This window comes from Gossypium raimondii, chromosome 1 (genome assembly GCF_025698545.1).
Source record: "Gossypium raimondii isolate GPD5lz chromosome 1, ASM2569854v1, whole genome shotgun sequence".
NCBI lineage: Eukaryota > Viridiplantae > Streptophyta > Magnoliopsida > Malvales > Malvaceae > Gossypium > Gossypium raimondii.
The window spans coordinates 50,604,033-50,623,796 of record NC_068565.1 but is presented as its reverse complement, the minus strand read 5'-3'; the positions used below and the strand labels follow the sequence as shown (position 1 = coordinate 50,623,796).

The 19,764-nt window shown below is 31.9% G+C and overlaps 1 protein-coding gene across 3 annotated transcripts; it reads right to left on the bottom strand.

Annotated features, from left to right (window-relative positions):
* Positions 1-10,951: 10,951 nt before the first annotated feature.
* On the bottom strand, positions 10,952-19,529 carry LOC105786394 (hypothetical protein). 3 transcript variants are annotated; one of them, XM_012612794.2, is made up of 23 exons: positions 19,269-19,529; positions 18,262-19,180; positions 18,078-18,149; positions 17,769-17,973; positions 17,555-17,663; positions 16,620-16,712; positions 16,371-16,463; positions 16,085-16,177; positions 15,816-15,908; positions 15,645-15,726; positions 15,506-15,565; positions 15,372-15,424; positions 15,119-15,285; positions 14,180-14,390; positions 13,978-14,035; positions 13,789-13,845; positions 13,423-13,668; positions 12,576-12,640; positions 12,409-12,465; positions 12,229-12,322; positions 11,771-11,911; positions 11,523-11,674; positions 10,952-11,399 (listed from the first exon to the last, which is right to left on the bottom strand). In XM_012612794.2, exons 2-23 carry the CDS (start codon positions 19,150-19,152, stop codon positions 11,396-11,398), a joined length of 3,096 nt encoding a protein of 1,031 aa, XP_012468248.1. In that variant the 5' UTR covers positions 19,153-19,180; positions 19,269-19,529; the 3' UTR covers positions 10,952-11,395. The 3 variants fall into 3 exon arrangements, with proteins under 3 accessions (XP_012468248.1, XP_052476395.1, XP_012468249.1); XM_052620435.1 differs by having other exon boundaries at positions 18,078-18,145; positions 19,071-19,180; XM_012612795.2 differs by lacking the exon at positions 15,506-15,565.
* Positions 19,530-19,764: the final 235 nt, after the last annotated feature.

Genomic DNA, 19,764 nt, shown 5'->3' with positions numbered 1-19,764 from the left:
ATATTTAAATTTATATTAATAATAGTTAAAATTAGAAAATAAATCATTTTTTAAAAATTAAAATTATCATATATCATATTATGACCTGACCCTTAAAACAAGTTTAATTGATAAGTAGCTATCAAAAGGATTATACCTTTTTTTCCTCTAATTTTCAATAAAATAATAATGTGGCAAAAGCACATGGGACGAATATGAAACATGGAACAAATTGGGTCGGTAAAGCTAATGATTAAGACTGGTGAGACCCCCATTGAGATAAAAATGTTAATTAATGGGGTCAAATCAACCCTTCAATTTCAAACATTTTACTCCATTATATATAATACTATCGGCTAGAGGTGCTCATGGGCCGGGCTGGGTTCAGGCCGGGCCCAAAAAATTTGGCCCGCGTCTTAAGCCCGGACTTGGCCTGAGAAAAATATCTAAACCCGAGCCCGGTCCGGCCTATTTTTTTAATAAACACCAAAAATTTATTTTAAAAATAAAAAAATAAAAAAAATATTTATTATATATTCGGGCCTGGGCCAAAAAGTGGTGTCTGAGGCCCGGCCCTTTTTCTAAACGGGCCTTATTTTTTTTGCCCAAACCCATATTTTGGGCCTATATTTTTACCCGAACTCTCCCATATTTTCCCGGGCCGCCCGGCCAATGAGCACCTCTACTATCGGCTAAGTTAGTTATATATGTTAAAAATAATAATAATCAAATAGGTTAATATTTTAAAATTTTAGGAAAATAGATTATTTTTGGAGAGAGTATGTGAAAGCACATTCAGTTTTGCGTGTCTTTTGCACAGTTAGTAGGAAAGTTCGTCCAACTAGGTGAGCTTTCTACTGACACGTCAAGGACAGCGTGCCCAACTAGACGCGTTTACTTTGGAATTTTCAGAAAATACCTCCAGCAGGGCGTGCTTTCTCATCACACACACTCTAAAAACAACTTATTTCCCTAAATTAAAAAAAAAAAAAACCTAGCTTATTTAGCCAATTAATAATTTTATTGGTATATATGACCTATTTAACCAATACTAAGAATACAGCCCCAAATATTTTTAAATTAATAATATAGATAGATATAAATATTGGATATAAATTTTAAAATTAATAATTTTTATATTCAAAACTTTTAGCATAAATAAATATATACTAAAAATATAATCTTTTTATTAATTGTAACCTCCAACATATATAAATACATATATAAATACAGCCCCTTAATTTTTTTCTTCTTTACAACTGTCGATCCAAAATGAAAAGTTTCATATCAAGTCCCTGAACGTTTTAGTTTATCACACTTCAATTTTATTGCAAAAACTTCTTTTTTAAAAAAATAGAGTGGTGCCACCAACCCGTCAGACATTACCTAAAAACATCTCATTTTCATATTTAATTTGTTTCCCTATTATTTTTGTAATATTATTTTAAAAAACCCAGAGAACGACATTTTTTAAATAATGTGGATTTACTAATCATTTGGCCTGTCATCATTTCGTTATTAATTAATGACTAAAATAAAATTTATAATAGTGATTAAAATAATATTTACCTATATATATATTTCCATTAAAATAAAGAATAAAAAGAAAGTCGGTAAGATATATATATATATATATATATATATATATATTTGTCATTTTTTGAAATATTTTCCAATTTTCCATTTCCAACTTGGTGACCCCTCTTGTTTGATGCCGGCGACCGACCATTTCCATTGTGTAGAAATTAATTGGTTGTTTCTAATTTTTGTCTACTTCTTAATTAATTTCATATTTTTTTAATTGCAACTATCTAAATGTATGTACTTTTTTAATTATTTTTTATTTATGAAAATATCTATCAATAAATATATTTATTTAGAGAATATAAGTATCATTTCATTGTCTTTACCACATTTTGGTTTAATTAAAGTGGTTTTATTTCCCTATCACCAATAATAGCAAAACAATGAAAAAAAGAGTAAAAACAACAACAACAAAAAAACAGTAAAAAATAGAAGCAATATTTTTTTCTCTGCAAATTTGGGTCGGGTCCGCCGAGCCCTAGCCAAAAAAACTTACCCAATGCCCGACCCATTTAGAAAACATGCATTTTTTTTGTTTAAACCCATTTTTCGAGCCTATATTTTTCTCAATCTCTTCCACTTTTCAAACAAACCTTCAAGCTCAGCCGGATGACTCGACCCAATGACAAGTCTAATAATTACTGCTTTAATAATTACAGTTTCATCCAGTTATTTTGTGAGGACAAAAAACATTCTAAAGCGATGATCTTTTTAGTATCAATTGAGATTTTTGTTCAGATATATATATATATGGTCAAATAACAAAATAGTATATATTTTTCACATGTTTATCTAAGCAATAAAAAAAATAGCCAACAATTATTTGAAGAAAAAAGAATAATTTCTCATAAAAATAAAAAGATTTATTTGAATTTAATCGAGGACCACTTTTCGTATAAGTTGAGTTATTTTCCCACTCTCATGTCTTTGTCCTTATCATATTTTTATTTATTTTAATTGCTAGTGGAGATATTATATTATTTCTCTTTAAATTATAAAATTATACAATTTATTAATAGTTGAATAAAATAAATAATATTTATCAATCTTTAGTTTAATGGGAAATAATGTTGTAAGAATTAAGCATTTCTAAATAAATAATAATATAAACACAAATCTCTATTTTATAAATTATAACGATAAAATTAAATATTAATTTTAACTTAATTACCTTTCTAAAAAACCTTTTAATTTGATTCAACTGGTTTTTTAATCGATTCGATTGATTTTTTTAGCGATTCAATCGTTTTTTAGTTGTTTTATGGTATCAATTGGACAACCAATTTCCAGTAGTTCTAATAGCCATGATGACAATATCAAAATCAAGAGAATTTTGAGATTACGTACGTATCCGAGTATCTCCTTATGCAAACCATATATGAATTTTTAGTTCGTACTATTCTTGTTTAAATCACACCACATGTGAACACTGTCTAAATTTACCATGATTTAAGTTTGATTATATTTTCAATATCAAAATATTTATACTTTATAATATCGTAATTAATTATAGTTATTTGGATATACGGTTTGTAATTATAATTATGATTATATTAGTACATAAACTTGTAATTTCTTAAAAATTAAATAAAAATATGTGCTTTTTAAAATGTTTTTTTTTAAAGATAATTGTAATAAATTTGAGGATTTTCGTTGTCTTATTCTTAAGTACGTAAAGTAATGTCTCATGTGGCGGCTGTATATATAACTAAAAAAAAAAAGTATATCTACTTCTTTTTATCATGTTGTTCCAAATCACAATATATAGAAAATTAGACATATTCTAAGTTTAGTATTTATGAACTATGAAGAGGTAGTGCGGAGTGTGCCTTATATTTTCTAGCTGAAATAGATTGAAATCTCGACGTCACGACGAGAAGATTCACCATGTTCCGATGACGCGATGTAAAGCATTTTGATGTGGTGATATGTTCCCAAAACTTCTCGATTTTGTTCTCTCGGTTAAACTCTGATTTCTTTCTCTACTTAAACTCTGATTATTTCAAGGATGTTTTAGTCAAATTTGTACAGGAAATTTAGTCTATAAATAGGTAACCCTAGAAAGTTTTAACCCATAACGCATTTAAGAATTAGCTTTTACAAGCTTTCAAAGAATTTTGTGTTTAAGTTTTGAAGGTTTTTATTTTTGGGTTTTGGGGTTTAGTTTTTATCTCCATCTTTTTACTCTTCGATTTTTTGTTGGTTAGTGAAATTGTCTTTACCCGTGGTTTTTTATCCTTTTCGAAGGGGTTTTTCCACATAAAATATTTGTGTTCGATCTTTTCAATTTCTTTGTTATTTTTCTTATTCGTTGCTTACACGAGTTTATCCCCAACATCATGCTTTTTTTTTTTAATTTCTTTATAAAGGAAGAGTCGAAGAGATGTTTTGAGAATAAAATAAGATATTATGAAATATGGAGATAAATATCAAAATTATATATGAACTTTGATCTAATATCTATTTTCATACATAAATATTGATTTTGTGCGATTTTATACATAAAATTTTGATTTGATTCAATTTTCACAAATCACTAACAACATTATTCAATTAACACAATTTTACGATGATATATTACATACACAAAGAATTATATTAATCCGATATAAAATAAAATATGTATTCATTTCTTTAAACGTGCACAATTGAATTAAAATTAAAGTTTCATTTATATAATTACACTAAATCAAAATTTATGTATCAAATTAGACATTGGACCAAAGTTTATGTATAAATTTTATATTTTCCTAAAAGATGATGAAGTGGGTCATCATTTTATATCATTTTTAAGCCAAAAGTTTCTATATATATACAAAGTCTATTTTTATCTATAAATTTGCTTGTACGAGATTTGATTTATATTCGACCTACTCCTATATATAATTTAGATTATTCTCTCCATTAAGACTTTCCTCTTGAAAATTTAGTTGCCAACTGAACAACAAGAACGATTTGCTTACAATAATTTTGTACTAAAATGAGTTCCTCAAACGAATATGATAAGTGCTTTCAATCTTATACGTAAAATTGAAACAAGTCTTCTCTTAACTAAGCATATAATGACTTGCTTAATACAATCAATGTGAATCAATATCTCCTTGAATTCAACTTGATAAGGTCTTCGATATGGGATAGAATTAGCAAAGATCTTCTTAATGTAATATTTTTTTCGTTTTTAAATTCAAATCTCTTTAAATAAGGAGACTTCTATTACATTGTCAGTCTTCAAACAATCCTTAATAAAGTCAAAGCAAGGTAAAATCTGAGAAAATGCATTTACTGCGGATAATCACATGTGCAATCTATTTCTCTTTTCCTCATTTTCATTTATACATTGTATCGATTCTAATTGTAATCCATTCAAGATTGCGTTAAGCTAGCAAAAGAACTGATTGGACATGTATAATTAGGATTTTTTGTTTATTAATTATAACATTATTTTATTTAGTCATGGAGTCAACCCACTAAAAGTACCATGACTGAACTCCCCTGCCCATTATATACCATTAGGAAAACAATTTTGTCAGAAGTATGTTACTTTTATAGGATAATCATAATCTTTTTTATTTTATCTCACAGTCACAATTGCATCTTTCTATGATGAAAAAGATTCTTACTAACAAATAGTAATAACAATTATTCGTTCCTGACAAATAACCCATGACCAAGTTCTTTTTTCATAATCCATCCAATGTCAATGAGAGGATAGCATTTACCTTTTAATCAAGCTATGAATTCTACTATTGTAAATGGAGCTATGTCATACATAAGTCATATACTCAATATACCAACTTTCAACTCTAACATCAACTGAGCTCAAGCTTTTAATATACACTTACTTGGGATTGACGTAAGCCACACTATATTTCTATCTTTCTAGGAGTCATTTATTTCGATATCCAAGACAATATTTCTCTCCAATTGGATTTGATATACAACATAATAATTCCTTGAATTAGTTGCTCAATTTGATTCCTCGGGCTAAGAACCATTTAGATTACTTACTAATACAAGTTGTTTTCTCGCATCATAATTAGTGTGCCAATATTTGCTTTGTTCATTTTACTTTTCATGCAAAAATTACTGAGAACAAAATACAAAAGATAATAATTTAACTATGAAAATTTTATTTATCAATTTATTCGAAAAGTTACAAGCATAAGTCTTACCCTTCAACCAAGTGGTATTTGAAATTGAAATTTTTTTTTAAAAGCTGAGTTTGAGGCTACGCGGGGCAAGTGACATAAGTGTTTGAATTAGGGTCAAAGTTAGATTTAAGAAAATCCACCCACCTCAAGTTATTTTATATCATTTTAAACTTAGAATTTTATGAGTGTAAATGTTAAATTGAAATTAAAAATATAAAATTGAGTTGGGTTGGATCTGAATTAGATATATCATCAATTTTCAAGATCAGAGTCGAAAAAGATAAAATTATATTGAAATTGAAGTCAGATCAAAGTCGGAATAAGTTTTTATCATATGGCAACAAATCACTTCCATCCACCCCATTGTGATCTCCACCCTAATTAGAAGTATCAGCAAACTGTGTAAACCACAATGTGAGGTTCGTGTGTGCATATAGAAGTAAACCAAGTTGCAAATTATATGTCCAAGATGCCTATGACACTAGAATGATGATTGGTCAAAATTGATAACCCTGTAGATGGTATTTGGAACATATTATATTGATATGCACGTGGTATGTCGGAGCTATATAGTTTAGAGACCAATCTTGATGTTCACTTGTTATATATAAATCTAAGTGATGGGACTAAGCAAACCCTTTTATCACATCAAAAGCAACTCTATTTAATCATATATGATTGGTGAGCAAAGGGGGACTTGCCTACCAATTCAATTCAACCATTTCATTAGGGCCTTTGGCATTTATAATCTTATGTGAATGCCCTTAGTTTGCTTGCTAGTTCCATACAAAAGCCATGGAATAAAATTAAACAATCTCTATCTCCTTTATTTTTAAGCTGATTGAGTCTTAACGCGGTTGGTATTGGCATTGTTGTCAGTGCAGGAAGACGTGAGTTCAAGCGTGCTGAAGTATGTTTATCCTCCTATTTAAGGATTGGGATGAGTTATAAGTAGTTCTAAATATTGTATCAACTTAAAACCTTTCGGATACATTCACAATTGAATTAGATTTTCAAATTTGAAGAAAAAATTAAACGTACTTATATCACGACGCTTACACCCAAATCAAGGACGAAGTCAAGGGAGCTGGTAGGGGGCCCCACTCCCTCCAAATGATTTTTTTTTTCATTTAGTCTATTTATAATTTATAAAATTTTAGATCAATAATAATAAAATTACACTTTGACCCTCCAAAAACGATAACAATTTGATTTAACCCTTTAATAATTATAAAGATATCAGCTATTAAAATGGTAAAATTATATTTTTATATCATAAAAATATACAATTTAATTCTAGCTCCTCCAAACAAAAATTTCTAACTTCGTCCCTGAACCAAATTCAAGTGATATAAGTTTATATAACACTTTCCATCCCATCGAATAATCGAGAGCATCTTGCAGCTCTCAAAACCAAATAATAATAATAATAATGAAAATATCGAAACATAACCCAATGTAGAAATATAATCATGAGACAAAAACTCGAGGTTTTTTTTTTTAATCTTTTTTTTTGGTTTTATGATTTTGACTAATTCAAATTATTTTGGATTGAATCGATTAACCTTTCGATTCTTACTTTAATAGATCAATCCAATTCGATTCTCAGCAATCAGAAAAACAAAACAGATGAATACAACACAAAAAATAGGTAGGAAAAGGGAAAAGGTAAAAGGGAAAAAGGTGAGAAAGCATGTGTTTGTTAGTAAAATGAGGTGTTAAAAAGGAATGGAAGAGATGTACATATATTATTGACCCACCAATAAAGAAAGCGTTATGTTTTGTAGTGCTTTCTCATCATAGGCGTGCGTGTTTTGTTAGTATTGTTTTTATTATCATTTCATAACCTCAATAAATTGAGTGACGATATTTTCATATACAATCAATTTAGAGGGTTGTTTAAGAAACTTTTCCCTAACTCCGTGTGTTGATCTAATGATTAGGGTGGTCGCCGTCTCAGGTGTGGCTTGGGTCTGAATCGCGCTAATCGCGTTAATGTTAGGGTTTTTTCCTCCTCTTATAATTCACCAAAAATAAAGATATTTTTCCTTCTCAACCCTTACCCCCCAAAAAAAGAAAAAAAAAACTTTGGTTTTATGGTTCGAGGTTCACAAATACTTCTAATAACATTGTCTTCAAAATTCAAATGTACATTTTCTTTAGGAAAGGTAATGTACTTTATCACTATACCTAACATTTATTGCTTCTTATACTAAGGGTGAGTTTGGATGGGCGGTGCGTGAGACTGTCCATGGTAGGGCCGGCCCACAAAAATTTCAAAGACGTTTACTAGGCCTGGCCCGGCCAAAATATGGGCCTGAGATTATGCCTGTGCCCGCCCGAAGAAAAATATGGGGCCGAGCCCGCCCGCCCTACTGCTTTTTAACTAAAATTAAAATTAAAATTATTTTTTAATAAAATTAAAACTAATTGTTATTAAAATTAATTGTTAGTAAAATTATCAAATTATTAATTGTTAATTGTTGTAATAAAATCTAACATTTGATTAGTAAATTTATCAAATTATTAATTGTATTAATTGTTGTAACAAAATCTAACATTTGATTAGTAAAACAAATTTGATGTTTTATTATTATTATTTTGTAACACTAGTTAAGGAAATGAAAGTAAATAAACTTAAAATAAAAAATATTATATTTTAAAATAAAAATATATATTTAATATTTTTCGGGCGGGCCGGCCAAAAAATCTTGCCGAGGCCTGCCCATTTTTAAACGGACCTAAAATTTTGCCCAAGCCCATATTTCGGGCCTATATTTTTACCCAAACCCTCCCATATCCATGGACAGGTCTAGCGGTGCGTTTACCTGCGATTAGTGTAAAAATAGCGGTGGCGGTGAGATTAGATACTGTAGCAATACTGTAGCGTGAGACAAAAAATAAGCTAAACGCACCGCACCCAATCGCCCATCCAAACCCACCCTAAATGTTCAAGAGTAACTGAATTTTCATTTTTGTCATGTCAATTTAAACATAAAAAGTGAGTTTTTTAAAATCGAAGGTTATCACCATCTAAAATTTTATAATTGTGTATCGAAATTAAATCTACAAGAATTAAGTTATTTTTTAGTAGAGAGTTTACATTAAATCCCTTCAACATCAAACTCTAATTAATACAATCTAGAACATCTTTAACAAGATTTTAGCACCATACTAAATGTGTCTTAAGAAAAAAAAATAAAATCAAACAAAACAAGCTCAAAAGTAAACCAACCCGACAGACGGCTACAAGAAACATCATCGGATTTCAATCAAAATAGTATGAATTAATTCAAAATTTTCACTCGATTGAATACATTTAATATTTTTTTATAGCACTAGTATCACTGTAACTTACTCCGTTGAATTCGTTACCATAAAATTTAACAATTAAACCTATTTGTTCGACATTATACTTTGATTCTTCCTTTCCTTTTACATTTATTTTAACAATTCCGTCTTTATCTACTAAAATAATCAGAAGTATAGAGAGAGAGAGAGACAGGAGCATATCACGTACAAAAAGCTCATGCCCCTTTTTATCTCTAAAGTAGGACTAATAATCAAATAATAATAATAATAATAAGAGAAGCAAGGTCTCCTGGCAAAATATAAGCTAAGTTATTAGTTTTAATTAAAAGATTATGGAGAATGAAGGTGGAGAGTTTGAAGGCTGAGTACAGAGAGAGTGTAGGCTAAGCATTTTTCGAATGTTGATATTTTTTTATCGCTTTTGGGGTATTTATAGACAAGAGTCCCGTGTATATGATGTTAACGCATTGGACTTGTCATCTAGCTATCATTACGGAGCGCATGAAAGGGATGTCTTCGATGGGACGAAGATGACTGTGACAAGATAAATCTTGCCATTCATTCTGACTCTGATAAGATAAAACAATTGAACTCACGTGAGGTTTGGTGACCAAAAAACTTCATGTTCCCAATGAAAACTAAACTATTCATTATCTGGTGATAGTTTTTTTTTTAAGAGGATTATTCCACAGGTAACCTCCCTACTTATCGGTGGTAGGTTTAATATTTCAATGTCCTCTACACTTGCTGTGTGTCCTAACACGGGTGGGAGTAGTTTAAATATTATTATGCTTACTTTTTTTTTTCTTGGTGGAATTGCGTGGCAATTTGTTGAAGAAAATTAAGAATCACAATAAGAGGATGTTGTAACCTCACATTTAATATTAATATTTTTGGAACTTCGACTAGGTTGCATGATCATCTTCTTCCATTTGTTGACCACTCGTTTTATGTACATATTATATATATATGTGTGTGTGTGTGTGTGTGTGTGGGTTATGACGAAAACTATGATAAGATTATTTAGCATTGTTATAAAGTGGAGGATGGAAATTATCAAAGTCAATTTCATAAATTATGTGCGCACCACCAAATGTTTGATGAATAAGAGTTTTTGGATATAGGATTGAGTACTCTAATAACCTTATTACGTAAAGATTAAGAGCAATGAGGTATTGAATGACAAAAATAAAAACCAAATAACATTATTATTTAGTATGGCTTTCCAAACTAAATCGATTTTCAAATTGATTGATCAAATTACAGATTCTTAGATCAATCATCAATCTAGAAAATTGTTAATTTAAAAAAAATTTAAAACTTATAAAACCTAACCGAACTCAATCAAACCAATAAACGATTCTTTTTATCTGATGTACCAACCAGTTCCAATCGATGCAATCCAATTCTACCAACTATGTTATTGAAGATAAGGCTTTTTTTTTTTTAAGTACATCTAAAACTAAGTTTCAGGACAAAATGAGTCAGCTGACACTCAAAATCAATTTATACTTTGCTAAAATACCCTTCTCTCAATTATATAAGTACTTTTAATTTTAAAACATATAACATAGTTTTATTGTAATCACAATCTCATTTTTATAAGAGATTATTAGACGTACACGATTTATTTCCGTATAAATTAATATGAGTTCAAATATGCCACAAAACCTTCTACTTTTAAAATTTATAAACTTTAAAATTTTATCCATGCAATTTTATTTTCAAGAATTTAATCCTTCTACTTTTATATTAATACTACAATTTTTTTAGAATTTGTTGGTGTGATATTTTAAAATAAAATTATTAAAAAACTTACTTAGTAGCCATATAATTAAAAAATTGTAATTAACTTAAATTTAACAATGTTAACCGTTATATCTGAATTTTGAACAATAAAGACTAAATTCCAAACTTGCAAAAAGTATAAGAACTTGTGGCATATTTTAACCATTAATATAATATCAAAACTTTAATGTAAAATTTCAAACTTGACAATACAGATCAAGGCAAGATGCAAGATCGAGGAAGGAGTCGAGGTCAGAATCAAATGCTAAAGCACTAAACAGGCAAAACCGAGTTGAGTCAGGCCGAACCTAAAAACAACTCACCCTGCCGGGTTGCCATCCCTAATTATGACAAGTCATCAAAGACAAAAGGTACTTAGGGCCACATATCAGATATAAACCAGAGATTTTGGTGCTATGTGCTAACGCAAATAAATGCATGGTTTTGCTTCAAATTCATTATGCTAAAGAATTCAAGTTCTTGTATGTGGCTGGGCTGTTTCGCAATAGTAGGGAACTGTAATGGATATTTTAACAGCATTTGGTTCAGTTCACAAATTGAGCTCCACTTCTTTATCATCTTCACCTTAAAAAGTGACAAACAAAATAACACAATTTATGTCACCTCTATTATCTATCTAATTCCATGCACAAATTAAATTAAATTTAACATTTAAAAAAAAAATAACACACAAGTGCATTTCCTTACTCTAGAAAATAAGATCTTCCTTGGTTCATATGTTTGTATAATTCTGTGCGCTCGATGCTGCTAACGAGTTGATCGGTTGGAACTTCTTTCTGTAGCATTGAAGTTCCTTGGAAAATAACCATCTGGCAGCATGATTTTCTATATTCACTGAGCTGAAACACAAGGGAAATGTAATGTTTTCAGAAACATGGCAGTTGAATTGGATAAAAGGGAATACAAGCATGATTTTGATGATGTTATTGACAAACCTGGTCAGGTCTTAACTTCTTGAAACCGAATTTATCTGTCCAGATTGATTCAGCTTCTTCGGCAGCTGGGAGAACGATATTTTTTACATTCAAGAATGCCAACAGCTTTTCAATACAAGAGAATAACAGCTGGAAGTATCCCTGTATGGTAATTTAGTTCCAGTAAATCAAGATTGAAGACATATGATATCAGAACAGGTAAAAGATAACATCAATATACAATCAAAGCTCTAATAATTTCGTAAAATCACAGAGGAATTTACGAGACGTGAAGGAAAAAGCAACTCCAAGTGTGTTGGCAAGAAGAATGTCTTCAGACTGTTTCGTGGAATTAGAAAAACTCAAACAGTCATCAAAATTACCAAGCTAGCAATTGAAAATCCAAGTAAAACTATTTAAAAGAGGTAGGAATCGCAGGCAAAGATTATAAAAACAACACTTGGGTCCATTAGCCTCACCTTTCCATGGTTAGCCATGCTTGTAGCAACTAAAGGAATTTCAGCAATTTCTTGCCCAAAAACTCGAATTATTCCAGCTGATACAACGAATGAGCTGCAACATTATCCAAAAGAGAATATTGTCAACATTCAAATAGCAAAAGCATCTAAAGCTTTAAATGTTATGCAAAAACGTCTTACTTAATTGTCAATACAGCACAATACATTCCTCCATATTCTTGGCCTTTTAAGTTCCTTCTGTAAGAGAGAAGGTAATACAAGTTTGTCAAAAAAAAGGGGGGTGTATATATCTACAACCAGCAACATCCAGCACCAAAAGAGAAGAAAAAAGAAAGGCTCATGCTTACCCATAAACCATGCATGGGATAAGGTCCCTCCCAGTTGCTGCATCAACTATGGGGTTGAAACATTCCTTGACCCAAACAAAAAAGAAAAGTTCAGTGAAATAAGGTAAGCCATGGCTCGATGCATCTTTTATGTTTTGAAAACAAAAAACATAGCCTCATCAGAGCCCCAAAAGGCAAATATTATCCTACACTGCTAAATCACAGTTTTGAATGGAACATGCAAATCATGGCGGCTTTGCTAAGCAATGTTTCAGATTGGCAGGATAAAACCCTGGTTAGATAAGTCTACCTGGAAACACACACTTATCATCTGATATCCCCAAAAACCTTTAAAGAAGCCCATAAACAGAGGCATCAAAGCAAAATGCATCCATTTATCAATCCTTTTGGCTTAAATGCTTTCAAAATGTCAAAATTGTACAATTATGTTCTTTTACAGAATATAGTATTTAATGGGTGAAAATTTCCACCATAATAATGTCAAAGCAAGGTAATATTAAGATGCCTCCATATTTTACTGATAATAGAATAGATAATGCTAAAAAGTATATTAGGAAAGTAAGAGATGAACATATATTAACCATATAAAGTTATAAGCTCAGTATTTCGGCTTCCCCAACCACTTTAGCAGAAGGGAAAAAAGAAAATTAAAAGATAAAGAAAGAAGATGACTGGCATAAACGTTAGTTACAAGCTACTGATGTTTCCATGCAACATCCAACCCAGCAAGCATACTTGGCAAATAAAAACTCGAAAATAAATTTATAATAATTGCAATAATTACAGAATAGCATTACATGACTACAGTTTATCAATATTGGCAAAATATAACATGAACAATACTTACATGGAAGATACCAACTGCTTGAGAAAGCAACAATCTAGTTTCAGGAGAAGCGAATTTGCCGCTGAGAAGCCTCCATCTCACATCAATATTGATATCAGCATCTAAACCTTTTTCCACATATTTCTTCTTTAATACATCCAAAAGGGAGTCAGGGAGCCTTTCAGCTCCATGAATGAGCAACTTCTGCAGTGTAGAATGGATCCTACCACAATCTGAGCAGCAAAACCACTTCCCTTTCGGTATTTCCTGTTGTACAAGCAGCATCAGTATTTTCATCCATTAACAGATAATGTGTCCAACAGATAGGAATCAAGAAATTCATATTTAATAATCAAAGAAAAAACGGTGACAATAATGCATACATACCCTTAGATCAGCCATTTTATGAGTCCTCAAACAGCCAATATGATATTCTTTCTCACACTGATACAAAATTATTTTTAAAATATAAATGAGCACATCAGTGAAAATGAAATGAAGAGAGGGGGGGGGGGATTTTTATCAGTGTTGAAGCACAATGCAAAGACAAGATGAAATAAAAGATTAACATTATACCTGATCACAAAGTATAACTGTCCGAGGACCAAATCCTGATTTGCTAAAATCACATGCCCTATATAAAATAAAATCAAAGGAGGACAATTTCAAGCCAAACCAAAAGGCATTGGGGAAAGAACTAAAGAAATTTATGGAAATATCGCAAATGCAAACTGTATACAAATAGGCTTCATGATTCATCCTTGTGTGTACTCATAACCTGCATAATGCGCATCCACTAAGTTCTGCCTCAATGTTTTTCACAATTCGAATGCATCTGCGGGTTATTTGTTCTATAGCATCAACTCCTAAAATCCTTCCAGCAGCAGCAGCATTAGCATTATGCTCTGCACATTTTTCTCTCATAAACATGTTCTGGCAATATTTGCAGTACCAGCGACCATGAGGAATTGTTGGCAGAGAAGCACATTCTGCATAGATCAATAAAGTTCTACTCAATAATAATCAGCTAAATCAGAGCTGTAAAACTGATCATGAGAGCCAACTGTAACAGTTTTAAAGTTTAAAACAGAAGAACTGAGTAAAGTATATCTGCAAAGCAAAATGCAAATGGAAACATCTAATAACAAGCACAGGAGGGACAAAGCAAGAATACATTTGTGTTAACATGCAATGCCACTGACTGAGTCATCTCCCACCAACTCTCAGCCTCCGGTTATCGTCTAAACGAGTCGACCTTTCATCCAACTCAAACTCCACTTCTGTTTATTTCCCTCTAGTCCTACCCTTTTGAATAAAACATTCCATTTAAAAAACATGCCGCACATTTGAGAAATGCACTTTTTTTCTTTTCTCCTTATGACCTTCTCTAGGTAAAATATATAAATTCTTTATCATCTATATAGGCAATGCCACAAATCTAGTACCCTAAATCTCAAGCATATCAGGCACAGGAGTGGAGACTTCAGACCTCAGGGCTAAGGTCACTCAATTATCATTCTTAACAACGCACACATACACACACAAAAAAAAAAATCACTGCTCCAGATCAATCCCTAAAACCCCAAAGACAAATAAGTCTCAAACAGTCCAAGCAAAATACCACCAAATATGAGCTATGAAACCAATAAAACAAGATCAAACTATTCCATCCACGCATTTCCTGATTATAAGAAATTCTCAATATTTACAATCAAACCTTTATGAAACGCCCTTGGGCATCCATTACAAAGCAAAAGATTTCCACCATCAGCACAAATGATGCATGCAACGTCATTATCCTTCGCAGAATAAAGGCGACCTTTTGAGAGAGAAATTGCCAGTTCATGCAGAGACACCCCATTAGACGTGTAGATGTGCGCATAGCTGCCAAAATACACAAATATAATCAAGATATTTTTTAAAAAGTAACTTATGAAGGAAGCTGTAAAGCATCTGATATAGAAACATACGGTTTCCGACGAGAAGCCCAACCAGCATGAGCTTCAAACTGTGAGGGGCTAACCTGCACAACAGAAGGAATAACATAAACAGACACAAAATGCAATTTTGAAATTCTGAAGCTCAAGCAATAAAAGCACAATACCTCACAATTGCAACAACGACAAATTATCCCAAAGCCCTTTTTGTAACCCTCAAGCAATCTCTGCCCATTAAAAATTAATCACACTTTACACACCACTGATATATGAAGGCATAAAATAAATTACTTTCATCTCAATTACCTGTCCACGGGCATAGTATGCAACTTCAGTCCCATCAGGCAGTCCATCTTCCTCGAATACCAACTTATGCAATTGCTGATCCCTAGAGAAAAAAGATTTCAAAAAGAAAGGAGATTCCATCAGAAAAGGGAATTACAGCTTATTAAAGAAATATATTTAAGAAGTACCAACTTTGTCGTTTTCTTCCATTGACTTCCATTGGGAGAATAAATTGGTGATGAGGCACCTTTGAATGTCTTTGGCATCAAAACTGGTTTCACCGCCCTGAAAACCAATAAAAGCACAAAAGACACAAAAGGGGAATAACTATGAAGAAGACCACGGACTCAGAAGAAGCTTCACTAAAAACAGATACTTGTGTCTCAAAACTTGCAGGCATAGAACAACAGAAGTTTGAAACCGTCATAAAATGAAAAAAAAAAGGATAAAATGATACTAACTTCTTTTTTGTTCTCCATTGGCCCTTATCTTGCGAGGAAATATGCACTGGAGCACTCTTCAGGGACTTTGTGAATAACCCCGGCTTTGTTAACCTGGAAACAACCCAGACAGAAGTATGATGCACCAACTATAAACCTAGAAGAAAAGGAACACTATTTAAAGTTCAAACTACCACCTAAACTACTATATAGCTTCCAAATAAAACAATTCACTTTCCATGAATGGAAAGAAATTGGTTAAAGAAAGAATTATGTGACAGCAAATGACAATTGTAAGGTCACCAACTTTCTTGTTGTCTTCCATGGACGTCTATTTTGTGAAGAAATAGATGATGAAGAACACTGAGGTGAACTTGATGTCAAATCTAGCTCCGATGACCTGAAATAATGCAGGAGGTACATGATAAAAGGCAGTGAAATATTAAAAAGAAAAAATCATCTTACTTGAATATATTGGCATGTTTATGAGCCAAAAATGATGGCAAGAAATGGCACAGAAAAAGAATATAAAGAAGAGATATTAAGAGACACTAACTTGCTTGCTTTCTTCCTTTGACTTCTATTTTGTGGAGAGATACTCAATGGTGCACTTACAAAGGACTGCAACATTGAAACAGGTTCTTGTGATCTGAAACAACACAAAAATAAAACATACAAAATAATAAATTTAGATATAAAGTATTAACCTCGGGTACTGACTGATAAACATTAAGAACAATTATATCAAGCATAAACAAAAAGTTAATTTCTTGTCACATTCCATTAACTCGTGGATTATGGAAAGATACCCATTGAAGCAGTTCCAAAGGAATGTGATTTGCAATAGAGCAATTCAACCATATTAAATAATGTATCTACACGTTACTACTAGAAACTATAAACAAATGTCACTCTAGCATTACCTTACAACTTCAGTTACGTTAAATTTCATACAGTAAGTCAGTTTTATCCCTCCAAAAGAAAAATGAATAAATTGCATTTCTATCAAAAAGTACACATGCTGAACAAATTATAAGTCAAATAAACTTAACATGTCACTTTTATACAATGCATCAATCAATTAAAACTGAATGGACAATCTAAAACCCATAAAATGTCATACAAATAATTGAATCTAACTTCCTAGATTACAAATTTGTAATAAAGTTCTAGTTATCATGAAACGGTTTTGAAATTTTCAAAGCAATTGCAAGGATCATAAGTCATAAGAGTGCAATTGTCAAACAAATAAAATATTCAACTAATGACAAATATTAAGGAAGTGAAACATTTTATTTGCAAGGATATTTTACAAATAAAGTTTGTAATTGATCCTTTGCATCTTCTACAAGTGAATCATTTTTATTTGCAAGGATATTTTACAAATAAAATATTCAACTAATGACAAAAAAAATTTTAAAGTAATTGCAAGGATCAATTACTATTTATTAATTTCATTATTTTACAAAACAATGCTTAAGGAATGCATACCTGGTTCCAACACTGGGTGAACTCATTGTAATGCACTGAGATTTCTTCAACTCCACACATGAATTGCAAAGCGGTCCAACTTGGCCAACATGTATTACAGGAAATGATCCTAGAACCAAGTGAATGACAAAAAGAATAAGATCTCAGTGAAATAAAAATATTCTTGTTACTTGCCTCTGTCAATAATAATGTATTTAATAAAACAAAAGGTCACCTTTGCATCTTCTACAAGTGAAACATTTTTGCTCAGGTACAGCTCTAATGATATTTTGAATTGTTGCTTCTAATGTATGCAGAGGTCCTCTCCTGCATGCCCGCAACACCTCAAGTAGGCTCTTCCCATTTTCAAAGCAGATATATTGAGCTGCTCGTTTGTATTGTTTACAAGCATGAATCTCAAATTGGGAAGGCGGTACAACCTAACATAGGGAACAGGACAACAGCAAGAAGATCAGTAACAGCAATTATTGATCACAGAGTTACACAGAATCCAAAACTGAAACCTGGGAAATCGGTTGCTTACTCTGCGCCCTTTACACAAGGAACATGAACACAAAATTCCTCCATCTGTAATGATGCCCCGAAGACCAGCTGTCTGGAATTAATATAAAACTAAGCTACACACTATATTTAAATTCCGAAGAGAAACAAAAATTAAAGGATATATTCAAAATTAAAAGAAGCAACGGGGGGCAGCCAGGAAACACCTTACTACTAATTGTACCCATGTAAACTACTGGAACCCCATCAAGTAAACCAGTGTCAAAGAGCTCTTTAACAGTCATTGGGCACTTATTAAGTGAGATCTTTTTTGACATTTTCAACTCCAAATTCTTCCTAGGAGTCGTCAATCCACTTTCTTCAGCTGCTTCTTCTCCACCAGAATTTGAAACTAACACATTTTCAACATTCTGCTCCTCGCACACCAAACTTTCTTCTGTTTCAACCTTTGGTCTCAATAACGATTTCTTGGGCCGCCTCAGGGTCTTCAAGAGTAAATCATCATCATCAGCGTCACTACTGTCAAAACCTCTTTTCTCTACCAAACAAGTCTCGAGTTCATCCATGGACTGACTAGATTGAACAACGGGCTTACCATCTATTCCAATTGCCTCAACTACCAGGTTCCCTACAATGGCATTTTCTCCAATAGTATGGCTTTCTTCAACCAAAGCCTCTATAAGTTGACCCCCTTTGACAATATCTCGAACAACTAAGCTCTCATCAACCACATTTTCTACTACCACCTTATCCCCTGCTACATTTCCATTTCCCGATCTACCTTCATTCAAATTATTGTTTACACCACTTGTGTCAGCCAATGTTTTATTCTCCTGATCCTCATCAATTAAAGACACTTTAACACCATTTATCGGTTTATTAAAGACCTCGAGCTTTTCGCTATCTGAATTCTCAGAAACACGGCAATTAATTCTCGACTTTTTAACTCGAGTGTATACAATGTAACCATTCACTTGAATATTATTAACTCTTTTACAACTACTACTACTAGAACTCGCCTGAGTTTGAGACTGAGTCACTGCCTCCCGAGTTTGACCGAGTGAGCCATCCACTCCGTAATCCAACTCTCGCTTCATGCCTCACTCACTTCACTCACAAAATCCACTAAAGTTCACAAAAAATTGAAAAAAAAATCAAATTAAAAAGAAAAACGAAACGAAACATTTAGCAGCTGTAGAGCGAAGGATTTTACCGATTAAGATCGTATAAAGACCATGAGAGGCTTTATTTTCTCGAAAGAGGCAAGTGAAAATTTTGGAGGAGAGAGTCAAAATGGAAGAGTCCGAGATCGGATTCAACAAAATTTAGGGTTTTCGATTAAAACTCAATGGATTTGAAATAGAAATCTATTAATATTTTGGGGGATTTTTTTCTTCTTTTTTCCCTTTGGTGTGTTGTTAACCGACCAGCGAAAGAAAAAGGAGATGTGGGATAATCAAGGGGGAACGGAACGGAGGGGCAAATGGCAAGATCCATGAGATAAAACAAAACGGAGAAAGGTTTTAGGAAGGTCAAATTGTGCTATTCATCCTTGTACTATGCTTAAATTGTACACTTAGTCCCTTTACTCTAATTTAGTGGTGCATTTTTAAATTTTTGAAATTTCAGTTCTTAAGCAATTAATTTCTTATATTTCTGAAATTATGTATAGTAATCATATTATCATATGTGTTATGACTTGTCAGCCT